We start from the raw sequence: 14,497 nt of genomic DNA, 5'->3' as shown, positions 1-14,497 counted from the left end.
TGCTTAGAAAACAAGTGAATAAGGACAACCTAATTTTTATTTTTAGACCTTTTATTTTTCAAAAAACATAAAACTATTTCTTAACTTTTGCACAGTTTTTTTTTCATCCTTTGAGCATGTATGTATTAAATTATTTGACTTCTACTTATTAAACTTTGACAATTGAAAACCAAATCTTTATTTAAAATACCCTCAAATTATTTTAATAATATATAAAATATGAAAGTTGATTTGATTTTAAAGGACATTGGGTGTAAAAACTAGCTCTGTCAGATAACACAGTGTAAATAACTTGGCCCATCCACATACCCACCCATTGTATCTTTACATGATATTTTTCAGGTAAGAAACATAATTTTAAAATGAAATCATCAGCTTTATTTTGACATATGCAGTAAATCACTCAGCAAATTACATTTAGAGAGATATGAAAATATTTAATTGAAGAACTTTTTAATAAAAATAATGCCTTTAAGGGGCTAGGGTTGTGGCTCAGCGGAGCACTCACCAAGCATGCATGAGGCAAAGGGTTCGAACTTCAGCATCACATAAAAATAAAATAAAGATATTGTGTCTACCTAAAAAAAATAAATAAATACTTTAAAAAAAAATAATATCTTTAATTTCTTTGGACAATTTAAATTATCATAGAACATTCTTTCTATAAAATTTAAAATTAGTAGTGTGTGATAAACTTTTGCTGTTATTCTCTTATGACTTGTGCATATCAATCTGATATAAAAGGAGTGTAACTAAAATACTAAAATTTTTAAGAATTGATAATGATGATTGGGATAATTAATCCAAATTATCCTTCCTTATAATTTTGTTTGCCTAGTCTTATAATATTTGGATATTTAGATAGCATTTGTTATTTTGGAGGATGTAAAAATAGGTGACATATGCTCTTGCCCTCAACGAACTCTTAGAGATAAAAGAACTTCTTATTTTAAGCTTATCTGTGCAAAAATTAGCATAATTATGTTGTTGAATGTTTTGATATTCTTAATAATACTGTTACATACTTGGATATGTTCTTTCTTAGTCTCTCACTATTTACCACTTCTGAGATGATGAAATAATGGGCCTGAAGGCATCAGGAAAATGTAATGGTGGAATGGACATATAGGATAATAAAATTATTTCCTAATATCACAGTATAAAAATCATCTTCAAACTTAGGATTTTTTACAACAAAATTAATACTGTTAATTGTAGAAAAGATCCATCTTGCATTATGCTTTTATATGTACATTGACTTCTTTCAGAACCACATCAGTTTTGATAAAACTCAGTGTCAGTTGATCTGGGATTGAATTTTGAATCTATAACTTATCAGTCAATTGACATTGAGCAACTCACCACCTAATCCTTGTCTTTTTTCTCATGTGAAAGGGGTTAAAATGCCAACCTTAACTGTTTTTTATAAGATGTTAATGATAATCCAAATAGAAAATGTTTATAAATTCATTTTACAAACCTGAGAATTTTATAAATGTATATATAAAATGCATATAGTTATATACATGTATATGTGTGTAAGAATATATGTATACACATATATTCTTACACATATATGTATGTATATATATTTGTGGTTGGTATGGTTTTTAGATTGTGTATATTATTCTTTTAATTCTTGATAAATATTTGCATCACAAGGAAGAAATTATATATCCATATGCTTTTCGTATCCCAACAAATGGAATACATATAAAGATTGATACTTAGTACATATTGTTTGAAATGCCTGTTTCATCCTGACTTCTGTTTTAAATTTTCATTACAACATGTGACTGTTTTAAGTTTGACTCCATGGAGTTCTAACTAAGAAGACTCTGGCTTCATAAGCTTTTCTACTTCCAGTGAGACTCTAAGTAGGAGCAGAAAGTGGAAACTATTACCATTGGCTGCTCATTGTACAAATCTTTTGCTTTTTGTCGTCTTTGAAAGTTATATCTTTTAATGCCCAGGGCTAATGTGACAAGGTCAAATGGTATTAGGTTTTCACGAATGTCCTTTGTCTTTCTGGTTTGAATTTTCTTGGAAAAAAATATATACAGAATGTCAGTAAAAGAAAAGTTCTAGAGGTTTGAAAAAAGGGATTCTATGATTAGGTTTCTTCCTTCCTAATGTATAGTCATAAAGGTGAATGAATAGCTAGTTTTCATGATTAAAATCTGAAAGATAATAAAGAACATGATTTTTAAAATATGGATTCTTACAAGATGAAACTTCAGTGTTAAAAATATTTGGTCATAGATATTTCTTTGATTGATTTTTGCAAGGATGATATTTATTGATTTTTTAAAAAAAATTCTAAATAATTAGTTTAATATCTTATGTATATGTCACTTTATAACTTGTTTTTAAGAAATATGGAATATTCTGAAAAAATAGAAAAATTATATTCTGAAGGATTTAATATGTCATTAGCTATTAAGTTTTCAAAATCCTTGCAGTAGAAATACAAAGTTTAGTTTCAGAAATTTATTAAACTTAGAACACAGTTTTCTTGTTAATACTTTTATATTTCTACTTGAATAATTATTTTGTGTTTACAATATTGATTCAGAAATTGCTTAGATAGGAAAAGTGATAAAATGAATACTTAAATTCTATAATTATGTTTCCAACATTTTATTTCTCTCTACTCCACCCCTCTCACCTCTCCTCTCTCCTCCTGTCTTTTTTTCATCTTCCTTCCTTCCTTCCTTCTTCCATTCCTTTCTTCCAAATCCATGTGAAATTTCAGTGCATTTTACTATTATGGAGTGTACAAATAATGAAGTGTTTGTATAAATGTAATGACCAATATATTCTCACAGATTTTTTTTCGTAATTTAATTTTTTTTCTCCCCAGAAAACTGTTTTTAAGATATAGTATCGCATAGGTAAATTGTGAATAGTAATATTGTATTTAGGATTGACTACATTTAGTTTTTCTCCTAGCCTCATTATTTAGTCTGTTTTTTCATCAGTAGTATCTTCTTTCTTTCTGCTAATGCAGAACAGGATAGTACAAGAGAGGAGTCAAGGTCAATACTAGGGCTAGTCTTGTGCTAGTCCCCATGAGGCTACAAGATCCCATAAGGGTCTCAGTGTTACTCCTTGGCTTCTAACCTCAGAGTAATAGTTGCTGTTATTAACAATGTCATTGCCTTTAACAATGTCATATAGGGAGTTCATAGAAAAAGGTAAAGAATTCTGATGGGATAGTGAAGGGACAGTAAGAAAGAAAAGGAAAGAAAATTACTGAGTACCTTTTTAAAATTGTGCTATTTTGAATAGGATGGAATTCCAAATTTTATAAAAAGATTAATTTAGAAAACATAATTTTCATAAGATCATCTTATACAAGGGGGCTTTTGTCTCATTTAAAGATTCAGATAAACAGATTTAATTTTAATTTCCAAATAGCTATAATAATATGATATTGTGTTACAGAGTAAGTGTAGACTGGTCTCAGTTGAAAATATTAAATCAAACTAAACTTATTTTTCCCTTCATAGCTTTTTTCAATATCATGTATTTTCAATATCATTTTATGTTTTTTGCTGGAATATGGATTCTTAATGACAATTATAACTTAGAAAATGATAAACACTTAAAAGAATGATTAAAAGTTCATTATATTACTATTTTAGTATGCATATTTCATAAGCGTATTTATTTTAAATGTCAATATATTTCTGCCAAATTTAAATTCATTCTATGGATATAAAACATAACATTTTTTTTCCATGGACTTAGTATTTATATATTAAGCACATTGTTTTCTGTTTTTTTTTCTTTCTTTTTTTGGTGGTGCTGGGGATTGAACCCAGGGCCTTGTGCATGCAAGGCAAACACTCTACCAACTGAGCTATATCCTCAGTCCAAGCACATTTATAATTTAGAATTAAAACTAGTATAGTTTTGGACACTTACAGCATTTATAATGCTTTCAATCTAATAAACAAAGCAATAATTTTCAAATAAAAACATATTAGTTTCTCTAATCTGTTATATTGAAAAGTGATATTTCTATGTTTGTGCATTAAATGTTTAGGTTACATATTTGAGCCAGTGTGTAAAAAAAATGTAACTTCTATAAAACATTGACTTTATACAAAGATAAAATAATGACAAAAACCACTTGTTTAAAATTGAATAGCAAATGCCCATCAAAGCCCATGATATTTGTGACTGAATTTGGCCCTTCTATTGTACTTTCTTTTCAAATGAATTAAAATCTTCCTTTGTAGAAATTCTCCATGGTAATTTCTCTTTAAAAATGAATATAAATCATACATAATAGGATTACTTAGACTCCTATGATTGCTACATTTTTAATAAGTACTGTTATTAAATATTGTTATTGTATTTTGGAATTATAATTATATACATAATTGAGTGTAAATTATATAATTTTATTAAATAAGTGTATTGTTATATAGTTACATCAATAATATCAAGAATATGACCATTTAAAATTTTTAATGAATTTTATGTTTTGTTTTCAGTTTGACAAAAATTATACCACTTTTTCATTTTGTTTCTTTGGAAAAGCTAGATGTCAGCAACAATTGTCTTTCTGGTAAGTTTAGAATAATATTTAATTTTTTAAAACAATAGGCTTTTGAGTTTTAACTTCAAATATGTGGTAAGGAGTTAAGTATATGTGCTAATGGTATGTGAACAACAAAGCTGTACAATAAAACATGTTGAAATAATTTGAGAGTTTCTTTCCACTTTTGAAATAATATTGCTTCCATATCTTTTTGGTAGACCTAGGTAAGCATCACCATTGCATTTCAATTTCAAAGTCCTATATGTCCTACCTATGAAATAAATAGACTAATAAAGATGAGTAAAAAACCTAATTTGTTGATTCCTACCAAATATAGATGTCCCTCAAAGGTTTATTAAAGAATCATGAATTGAATTAACTTATCCCTTTCAAAAAATTTACCCATTCCGATTTCCAGTCAGTCCACTCCCCAAGGCAACCACAGTCTGAATTTCTCACCACGTGTTAATTATTTCTTCATTTTAATGGAATCAAATAGTATGGTTTCTCTTGTCTCCAAGTTTCATTGCTCAATAATCATGTGATATTCCACCATCTTGTTTATTCTGTCCTTTGTTCTTTTTTTCCTGCTGAAAAATAAATATATAACAATTTATCTATTCTCCTCTTGATTGATGTTTTGATTACATAAGATTTGAGGCTGCTATGAATGTAGAAATATAGATTCCGATGGAAATTTTTATACAACTCTTTTTGTAGGTTTTTTTTTTTTTCAGTCAGTAGTCTTGGGTAAATGTGTAAGTGTACCAGAGAATAAAGTGGGTGTGGTTTTAACTTGAAACAAACTGACAAACTATTTTCCCAATGTAGCTGTAAAATTTTACATTCCAACTGGGCATGTATGAATACCAATTACTCCTTTCCAAATATGTTTAGTATTTCACTGTATAAGTTATCTCTTTGTGGTTTTAGTTTGCATTTCCCTAATAAAGAAATATATTGAATTTTCTTAGAAATATTTATGAGTGACTTCTGTATCTTTTCTTATGAATGATTAACTGTCTCACCTTTTTAAAACTTTGGTTATTTGTCTTTTTCTTATTGATTTATGGAAATTCCTTATCTGTTTTAGATGAATTTTTTGTCAAATATTAGCTTTGTAATATTTTCTCCCATGTTGTTTTACATATTAATTTTATTTAAATTGAAGATATTTTTAATTTTGATAAAATATAATTTGTACACTCTTTTATAGTCATTTTTCTGTAACCATTGTAATAAATATTTTTCTATCTCCAGATTAAAAACATAATTTCTTATGCTTTCTTCTGGAAGCTTTGTACTTTTAGTTTTTATCATTAAGTCTATAATCCATCTTAAAGTGCATTTTATGTATGTGGTGAGCTAGGGATTGAGTTCATCTTTTTATATAGATATACAGTTTTCATCATGTAACTTCCTTGGTGTCTTTGTCAAAATTGACTTTATATCTGGTTTAGTTTCTACTAATTGCTTTTACATTAACAATAGCTTATATTTTCCTATTTCTTTATATTTCTAGTAAATTTCAACTGTATGTTGAACATTGCAGATAATATAATATAGACTAGTCTTTCTTTAAATGGTATTAAGTTTTATTCTAACAGGCAATTAAATTAGTGTTCATTATTTCTGACAGGCTGAGTTTCATTTTGTCTTACAACAGGTTTCATTTTGTCTTACAACAGGTTACCCCTACTCCAGGGTCTGGCCTTAATTTCTAATGTGCATTCTCCCTAGATTTTCACTGATCTCTGAAATGCCCAATTGGTCTTAGGCTTGCATGGCTGCAACTGCTGCATGGACTTTAGTATCAACTTTTAGCTCTTACTTCTGCATCAGAGGATTTCTGCTGGATTTTGGAGAATATTTCTTGTCTATCCTATGTAACTCAGCACTTTTACAAGGATACATGGGGAGTCATCATACAGACATCCCAACTTGCATACATTCAGCTTCTCAGTACTTTTTCCAATAAATTCCAGCCTCGGTTGTAATACTTGCCTCCTTAATGTAGCAAAACAGACTCTTTGCTTGGGCTCCACATTCCTACTTGAAAGTAGTAATATTCCTCCATAGAGCACATTTCTCTGAGTTAGACTTTAATTAGGTACTTCATATACAGTTAGATATGGGTAGATGATAGAGATAAAGATATTTCCCAGTGTTATGGTTGTTTTCTATTGGAAAGCAATTTGGTATACATTACTATAGAGTGTACCCTAGATTTGCTAGATTTTGTTTTAAAAAAATACAATTTTCACATTTGGTTTTTCCAGGACTGGGAATTAAACCCAGGGCCTCATGCATATACTCAACTGTATTCCCAGATGTTTTTAAATTTTATTTTTTTGACAAGGTCTTCACAAGTTGCCCAGGCTGGCCTCAAACTTGCAATCTTCCTACCTAAGCCTCTTGTGTAGATGGGATTACAATACATGTGTCACCATGCCTGTTTTTACTTTAAAAAATATAATATGTCCATGTAAATCTATATAGGTTTAAATTTAATTTTACCACCTATCCTGTTACTTTAGATTTAATTTCTTCATATTTTGTGATTTCAATCTAGCACAAAATGTTCTAATCCTTTTGCATATATTATCTCATTTTTTCTAGCCTATGACATAGTTAAGGACCTATATTTTAAAGTAGACATATATAAGTTTAGGTAGCTCCTAAATGATAAAAAATATTCTATAGATATCTGTGTAATTAATATAGTCTCCTTTAGAAAATATATAGTATTCTGCATAAGATATAAAAATAATGCTTTCCTTTAATGGGTAACCAATAAATAAGATGGACATTATCTTTTAATTCTTTTCTTTATCTTTGATACCTTTTATAATGATTTTTTTCCATAGATCTTACAAGTGCCATAAAATGGTTTGATGCATGCTGTTCTCTCCGTGAACTCTCTATCACTGGAAATCCACTTCTTCAAGAAATCAACTGGCGGTAAAGAAGGATTTTTTTTTTTTTTTTTTGGTACCAGGGATTGAACTCGGGGCCAATTAACCACTGAGCCACATCTGCAGTCATTTTTTTCTATTTTATTTAGATATAGGGTCTCACTGAATTGCTTAGGGCCTCGCTAAGTTGATGAGGCTGACTTTGAACTCGTGATCCTCCTGCCTCATCTTCCCTTGTCACTGAGATTATACATGTGTGTCACTGCACCTGGCTTAAAGAAGCATTTTTGTACCCCCGAGCATCTTTTATTATGGCTTCAGAAAACACAGTTTGAAGAAAATTGTCCTAAAATAGGAATTGTTAGTGAGAAGTTAATTTTAAAAATAATTTAAAGTTATTTTTGAAAAGTTTTATAAAATTATTTTTAAAAAATCTTCAGCCTAAAATAATTTTCTTGGATATGTATGAATTAATGAAAATTTGAAAATATAATTATGACCTAAACCATTGAGTATGTGACAAATTTAGTGTGATATTATTGTCTTAGGTTTTGCATTTATAGAAAATATATTTGTTTAGATGACAAAATGGCATCTTAATCACTAAGCTTCCTACTTTAATTATATCCTGACTGTAATTTGTTTTATTTTGTTTTTTTGTATATTTGGTATTTTAAAAGTTTTTTGATTGACATATGTTTTAGCTAAGAAGCTAACACATATCTTATCACTGTGACCAAAACACCTGGCAAAAACTATTTAGAGGAGAAAAAGGTTATTTTGGCTCATGATTTCAGAGGTGTTAGTAGGGGAGGCCAACTCCATTTCTGTGGATCCAAGTTGAGGTGGAACCATTATAGAAGGCTTTGTTGAAGGGGGACTGCTTCGCTCATGGTAACCAAAAACAGAGAAGGATGGGGGAAAGAGGCCACCGGGAAGAAGAAGCCTTCCAGGGCATGCCCTCAGTGACCCACATTCTTTAACCACACCTTGCTTGCCTAGAGTTGCCACTCAATCCATTCAAAGTAGATGTACTGATCAGTTTATAGCTCTAATAGTCCAATCATTTCGTCTCCAAACATTCCTGCATTAATACAGTAGTTTTAGGGGGACATCTCATATCTGAACAACATAGAATAGTTTTACATATTTATGAGTTATAACATTTTGTGTTTTAATTCATGTATACTTTGAGTAAAGATCAAATCAAGATGATTGCATATTCTTCACTTTAAAGTTTTCTTAAAAGAGAAAGTTGATGCTCAGGTGCAGTCTAGTTCTGCTACTATATTAACTGGTCATGTGCAGGTTATTTTAACTTTACTGTGTCTTAGTTTCCTCATGTACAAAATTATTTTAATAATTATATCTACCCCATAGGAAAATATATATTATGCTATAACAAAGAAACCATAATTCAATGTGTTTCAGTATAATAAGAAGTTTATTATTTGCTTGTGTTACATCTGATGGGGTTGAGTTCAGCCTGTACAATCTGAGAAGACTCAAATTTAGACTGCTTCAGATGTGTTGTCATGTTACTTCAATGACACCTGTTTTTTTTTTTTTGTTTGTTTGTTTTTGTTTTAAGCTAATAGACTCTGGTGTGAGAAAGGGAAAAATACAACGGGGTATGCACAACTCACATTTAACCATTCCACTTATATGTCATACTTCAATGACACCTGTTTTTTTGTTTTTGTTTTAAGCTAATAGACTCTGGTGTGAGAAAGGGGAAAATACAAGGCGTATGCACAACTCACATTTAACCATTCCTCTTAAAAGGACAGTGATCAATTCAATCAGCTTCCATTAGCTAAAACTCATCATATCTACAAATTAACCTTAGAAGAGGAAATGTCAAGAACAAGAATATTAGAGAATAGTTACAGACTCTGTGTGGACTAAGTATGTTAAATCATTAAAACATTTCATAGTAGTGCTACTCACACAGCACATAAAAATGTGTTATTGTTTTTAATAAACTATAGTATAATTTTGAATAGTTATTTGAAAAGTATTTATTTTAAAATTAAAATGGTATTTTGGAGAGATATTTTTCCACAGCATAAATAATAAGACATAAGAGAATAAGTGATGAAATTAAAAGTTATTAGCAAGTACAGGTATTATAAAGTGCTAAAAGTAATGAAAGTAACCCCAAATTGTTGTGAAAATTTTTCCAATTTGGAGCTAGAAGAAATAAATATATATACACACATACACCACATACCTGTGTATGTATACACATATGCACATATACACATACACATATATTTTCATTTTTTTAAATTAATTGTGGTATAGAAATAAGCTAGTATACTTTATATATAATATGTCCAAATGCATAGTTTTTAATGTCAAAAAACTAAAAGATGATTCTCAAAACAAAATCTAAATTATAATGTTTGCCTTAGATTGAATCATTAAATGAACATTGTTTACTAATCCTTGGATTGGACACTCTAATATTTTGTGGTTTATTTTTTTCTCATTTTAATAGATGGGCTACCTCTTCTAAGCTTTGGATCTATTTTCTCTTGTAATATTTTTGAGTTTTTATCCTTGATACTATTTGTAGTCTTTCCGTTTACATATGATGTTTGACCAGTACTAATCTTTTCTTTAGTATTAAGCATACAAATAGTCTACTTCTACACTGTTTATTTTCACAGCACAAGAAATGTTATTATTTTAAAATTAGAATATTTATTATGTTTTTCCCATTCAAGATATATATATCTTGTCCCTTCATCCCCCCCAGGATCCTTTTTGGTTTTAAGAGTTTTATTTCTGAAAGAGAAATCAGGAAGAACTCCAAATTCTGAAATAGTGTGGGTAGTTGGGATTCTGTAGTTCTCGAGATGGGATATTACATTTTTAATTCCAAATATATTCCTGGCATTATCTTAGGCCCTTCTTATTTCTGTCAGATAAAGTTGGTTTTTCCCTCAGGGAAGAAGTTATTTTAGGGCAATTTGCAGGTGTAATTTTAGCAGGCAATTAAAAGTATATCAGTTGAACTCCTACAGTAAGAACATACTCTTCCCCACTCATTCTGTGCTAGATAAGATCACTTAACCTAATAAATAGCTCCCAGGATATTTAGGACACAAAATCCCTGACCTTATAAGTGTCTAGATGGCTTTTCTTTCTCATGGCTTCCTTCTTGCTTTTTTTAACCTTAGTAAGTTAGCATATATTTCTCCCTTCATTTTCTGGGGAAAGGATGTTGGTTACTACATTAGTTAATTTTCTGTTGCTAATAACACAGTGTTAAAGACTGGCTAAATTATGAAGAAAAGAGACAGTTTATTTTGGATCCCAGTTCTAGGTCAAGGTCAAGGACCTGTATCTGGTGATAGCCTTCTTACTAGCAGAGAGCTACAGGGCATCATGTGTAAGGGACAAGGGATGTGTATGTGTGGGGGGTGCGGCGGCGGTGTTCTGGTCTCTAACTTTTCTGAAATCTACTCTACCATGCTTCATGGGGACTCTAAATACTGTAGTGAGATTAAGTATTCACCTTTTAATTCCTCATACCTGGGATTAAACTTTAGTATGAATTTCAGAAGGGGTAAGCCTTATTCAAACCATAGAGTTTGGGGCATCTTGAATATAAATTTTATGACAATTTTCTTTATCTTTGCTACATATAAGAACAAAAATGCAATTTTTAAAAGAGAACAGAAGGAAGCATAAAATAATTGTTATTTAGAACTTGGAATTAGACTGGAGGGCAAAAAAGAATACATTTCCTTATGTTTTAAAGGACTTATTTACACAGAGAATTTAGCAGCTTGTCTACAATACTAAGTTGTGCAAACTGTACTTAGTTGTCCATCTTCACTGTGAACTGTAACATTTCTTTAGTATGCATTCAGTTGTGAAATTTCATTTATACCTATTAAATTTTATAAAGGAAATAATTTAAGACTCTTGATTATCTGAAAATTTATATTCTTAGTGAAAGTAAATTGTCTATAATTTTTATAGTGGTTATACAGTACCAACACAGTTTCTTGTATGTTGTAGATATGCAACAGTATTTTGAAGAACTATATTACAGTACTTAATTACATTATAATAGGTAATGGCTTAAAAAATCCATGTTTCAGCTGTGTTACCTTTTCTATTACTTTTTTAGATTTTTTTCATGTTATTTAAAAAGTTAATCCCTATAATTTAACAATTGTATTATTGCCAAGTCTTATCAATATCCTGAGTTCTAAAACTGGAGTCCTCAAACTCTATAGTACCATAAAGTATTTATCAAATTAAACAAGTTTCTTGAGAGGGGGATAAAACAACAACTCTGGGACAAATGACTATATGAAATATCCGCTAATAGTCAACTTCAAATTATGATAGAATCAAAGTTTTCAGATATTTAAAAGATTTATTCATAGAAGGTTCACCTAAATATACTGCTAGGCCCTGACCAGCTAAGAGGGGGAACTCTCTCATCTGGAATAGAAGCAGTCTAGGTCTCCATTTAGCTGTAGTAGCTCAAGTTCTGGGGATGTGCTACTCTTCCATGAGGGTTTACGGTACTAATCCCCAAGGTTTAAGTCCTCATTGCTAGGAGCCAGATTTTAGATATAAACTTCCAATATGAAAATTATAATTATAATTATTTCTAAAGGGCACTTCTTGGCAAGTGATATTATTTCAGATAAAAATATTTGATGGTTTATTTTTAGATAAGTACTTTTATTTTCACTATACACTATATGAAACAAGTCTTTGATGCCAAATAAAAATAAAGAGTTTTGCTCATTATTGAAAACAAAATCCTTAGGGGTCATAGGTTTTTTATTATATGTTGGGCAAATAGAGCCTGAATTCTCTTGCTGATATGATATCACTTTTTATCCATACAGCTCATACATTACCAGTTGTAGCAACTATAAACAAACCTAATGTCCCAAATAATTTTTGAATTTTTAAAATTATTTTGTTTGTATGAAGCATGAAAGTTATTTTATTGCATTAAATATGCTGTTGGTAAAATATATTGAAATAATTTGTTATATATTCATAAATATAATATTCATATTTTATTGTCTTAAGATGTGCTTTTTGGTTTAAAAGGAAGTATTTAATGAGAAATAATCAATAATGAAAGAAAATTAATTGTTTTTATAGTGTAGATATGTACATTTATTTGACTGTTATAATTCTTATGTTGAAATGAACTTTTCTGAACTAAATGCCACTTATTTTACTTAGATCAGTTAGTCTAACATACCTTTCATTAATTGAAAGAAGAAATTCATTTATTTAAAGGATTAAAATCTAGAAATCTATAAAACATCGATTTGTGAGTGAAAGGACAAACTCAGACTTTAAGCAGTGTGTTTCAGTGAACTTTATGTAACCCCCTTGGTACCAACAAAGGGATTAGTTATAGATTTTCCCAGTTGGGTTCTTACTTTCATGTCTAGCCAGTGATAACACAGACAAAACTGATGTACTAAAAAATCTCTTTCTAAAGCTTAATCTACAGACTCAGTTTGAAATCTCCTATGGGAATTTGTTTCATTCACTGTTGATTAATAGACCTTCTTAAGTGGCAGAATATTCACTGGGAAGTTTGCACTAAATGAAATATTGATTCTGCCCTTGACTAGGAAAAGCCCAGCTGGAAAAACTAATCTTGAGGTCTCACAGTATTCTTATACTTCATTTCCAACATTAATCAAATTATTACAGCACTTTCTAATATATTCACCATAAATTCCTGAACGTCTGCATTTTGAAATTAAAGCTAATCCATGTACTGCTATCTTATGCAGGCCTGAGGAATGTTTCTTTAAAATAAAATTAAAGAAAAAATATTTAAAATAAAACAGTAATTTCAATCTGGATATTGATTATATAATTCATAAATTTCAAGCTATTGTTACAGTTGTGAAGATCCAAGTAAATTTTTACATTGAAAAATATATTCAAAACATTATGGCTAAAATAAAGCATTTGGAAACTATTTTATATAAAGGTTATCAATGTAACATCAAAAATTCTGATATAAAAATTCAAGCCCTGTTAACTCATATTCACTAGACTTATTCTCCATAGCTAAAATATCATACTTAATGATAACTATGTCGAAAAATAGAGTAAATAGAGTATTTGACGATAAAGCCATCAATTTGTCCCTTGCTAATCTGGTGTCAATTCTGTATGAACAACTACCACATAATACCAGTAGGAACAGCTAATTACATACCTAATGTGCCAAATTATCTTTAAACTTATTTTACTTTTCATTATTTTGGCTGCATGGAACATAAAGATTATTTTGTTAAATTAAATATACTTGTAATATATTTGTTCATTAATCTATATTAATTAATCTTAATTTATTAAAATAAATTATTACATTCTTGCCTCTAGAATTTTATTAGATTGGTTTAAAAAGATTTTTAATTTTGTCATAAATTATTTTTGGATAATTTCTGGGAAGGAGGAGAAGATTTTCCTTATCAGATATACATTTTTTCTTTCAAAGACTAGAGAGTATTATGAACATACCTCCTTCCTTCTGCCAGTCAGGTCCCCAAGGCATCAGACCGAAATTTGCTTGGTACCCCAAAATTAAAAAACACTGGTTATGAGATGGTTATGCTCAAGAATGCTTCCATCAAGTTGTCAAAACTTTATGATTGCTCATCTACAGTTTAAGAAGTAGAACCTAAAGAAACAATACAAAGAATCAGAATATCTGTTTTTAATGTTAAGGGAACATAGACACATTCTCAACTTAATTTCTTTTACTATCTATCTCAAAAGCATCATTATTTCATACCTAATATATTATGATTTTAACTAGATCATTTATTTTGACCTTTCAGTCGTATCTTTAAAAAACTTGGTAGTTTGATGGAAACTTAACAACAACACAATGTAGCCTCATTGCTAATGTAATAAACAAATTTGCAGGGTAGAATAGTGTGGAATATGGATAGTTGATCTCGTCATCTATTTTGATTATTAATAACTTAAATTTCAGATAATGACTTTTGCT

The 14,497-nt window shown here is 29.5% G+C and overlaps 1 protein-coding gene and 1 non-coding gene across 2 annotated transcripts in view; one reads left to right on the top strand and one right to left on the bottom strand.

The window, feature by feature from the left end:
• Lrriq1 (leucine rich repeats and IQ motif containing 1) overlaps positions 1–14,497 on the top strand; it is a 170,400-nt gene that overhangs the window by 56,906 nt on the left and 98,997 nt on the right. Inside the window, exons 13-14 of the mRNA XM_071609153.1 lie at positions 4,506–4,579; positions 7,420–7,513. Of these exons, the coding sequence (XP_071465254.1) occupies positions 4,506–4,579; positions 7,420–7,513 (168 nt within the window). The remainder of the gene's footprint in view (positions 1–4,505; positions 4,580–7,419; positions 7,514–14,497) is intronic.
• Positions 3,803–3,873, bottom strand: Trnaa-ugc (transfer RNA alanine (anticodon UGC)). Its single transcript has one exon. It is a non-coding gene; the product is annotated as a tRNA-Ala (tRNA).

Source organism: Marmota flaviventris, chromosome 3 (assembly GCF_047511675.1).
Source record: "Marmota flaviventris isolate mMarFla1 chromosome 3, mMarFla1.hap1, whole genome shotgun sequence".
Lineage (NCBI taxonomy): Eukaryota > Metazoa > Chordata > Mammalia > Rodentia > Sciuridae > Marmota > Marmota flaviventris.
This window is presented reverse-complemented; position numbering and strand designations above follow the sequence as displayed.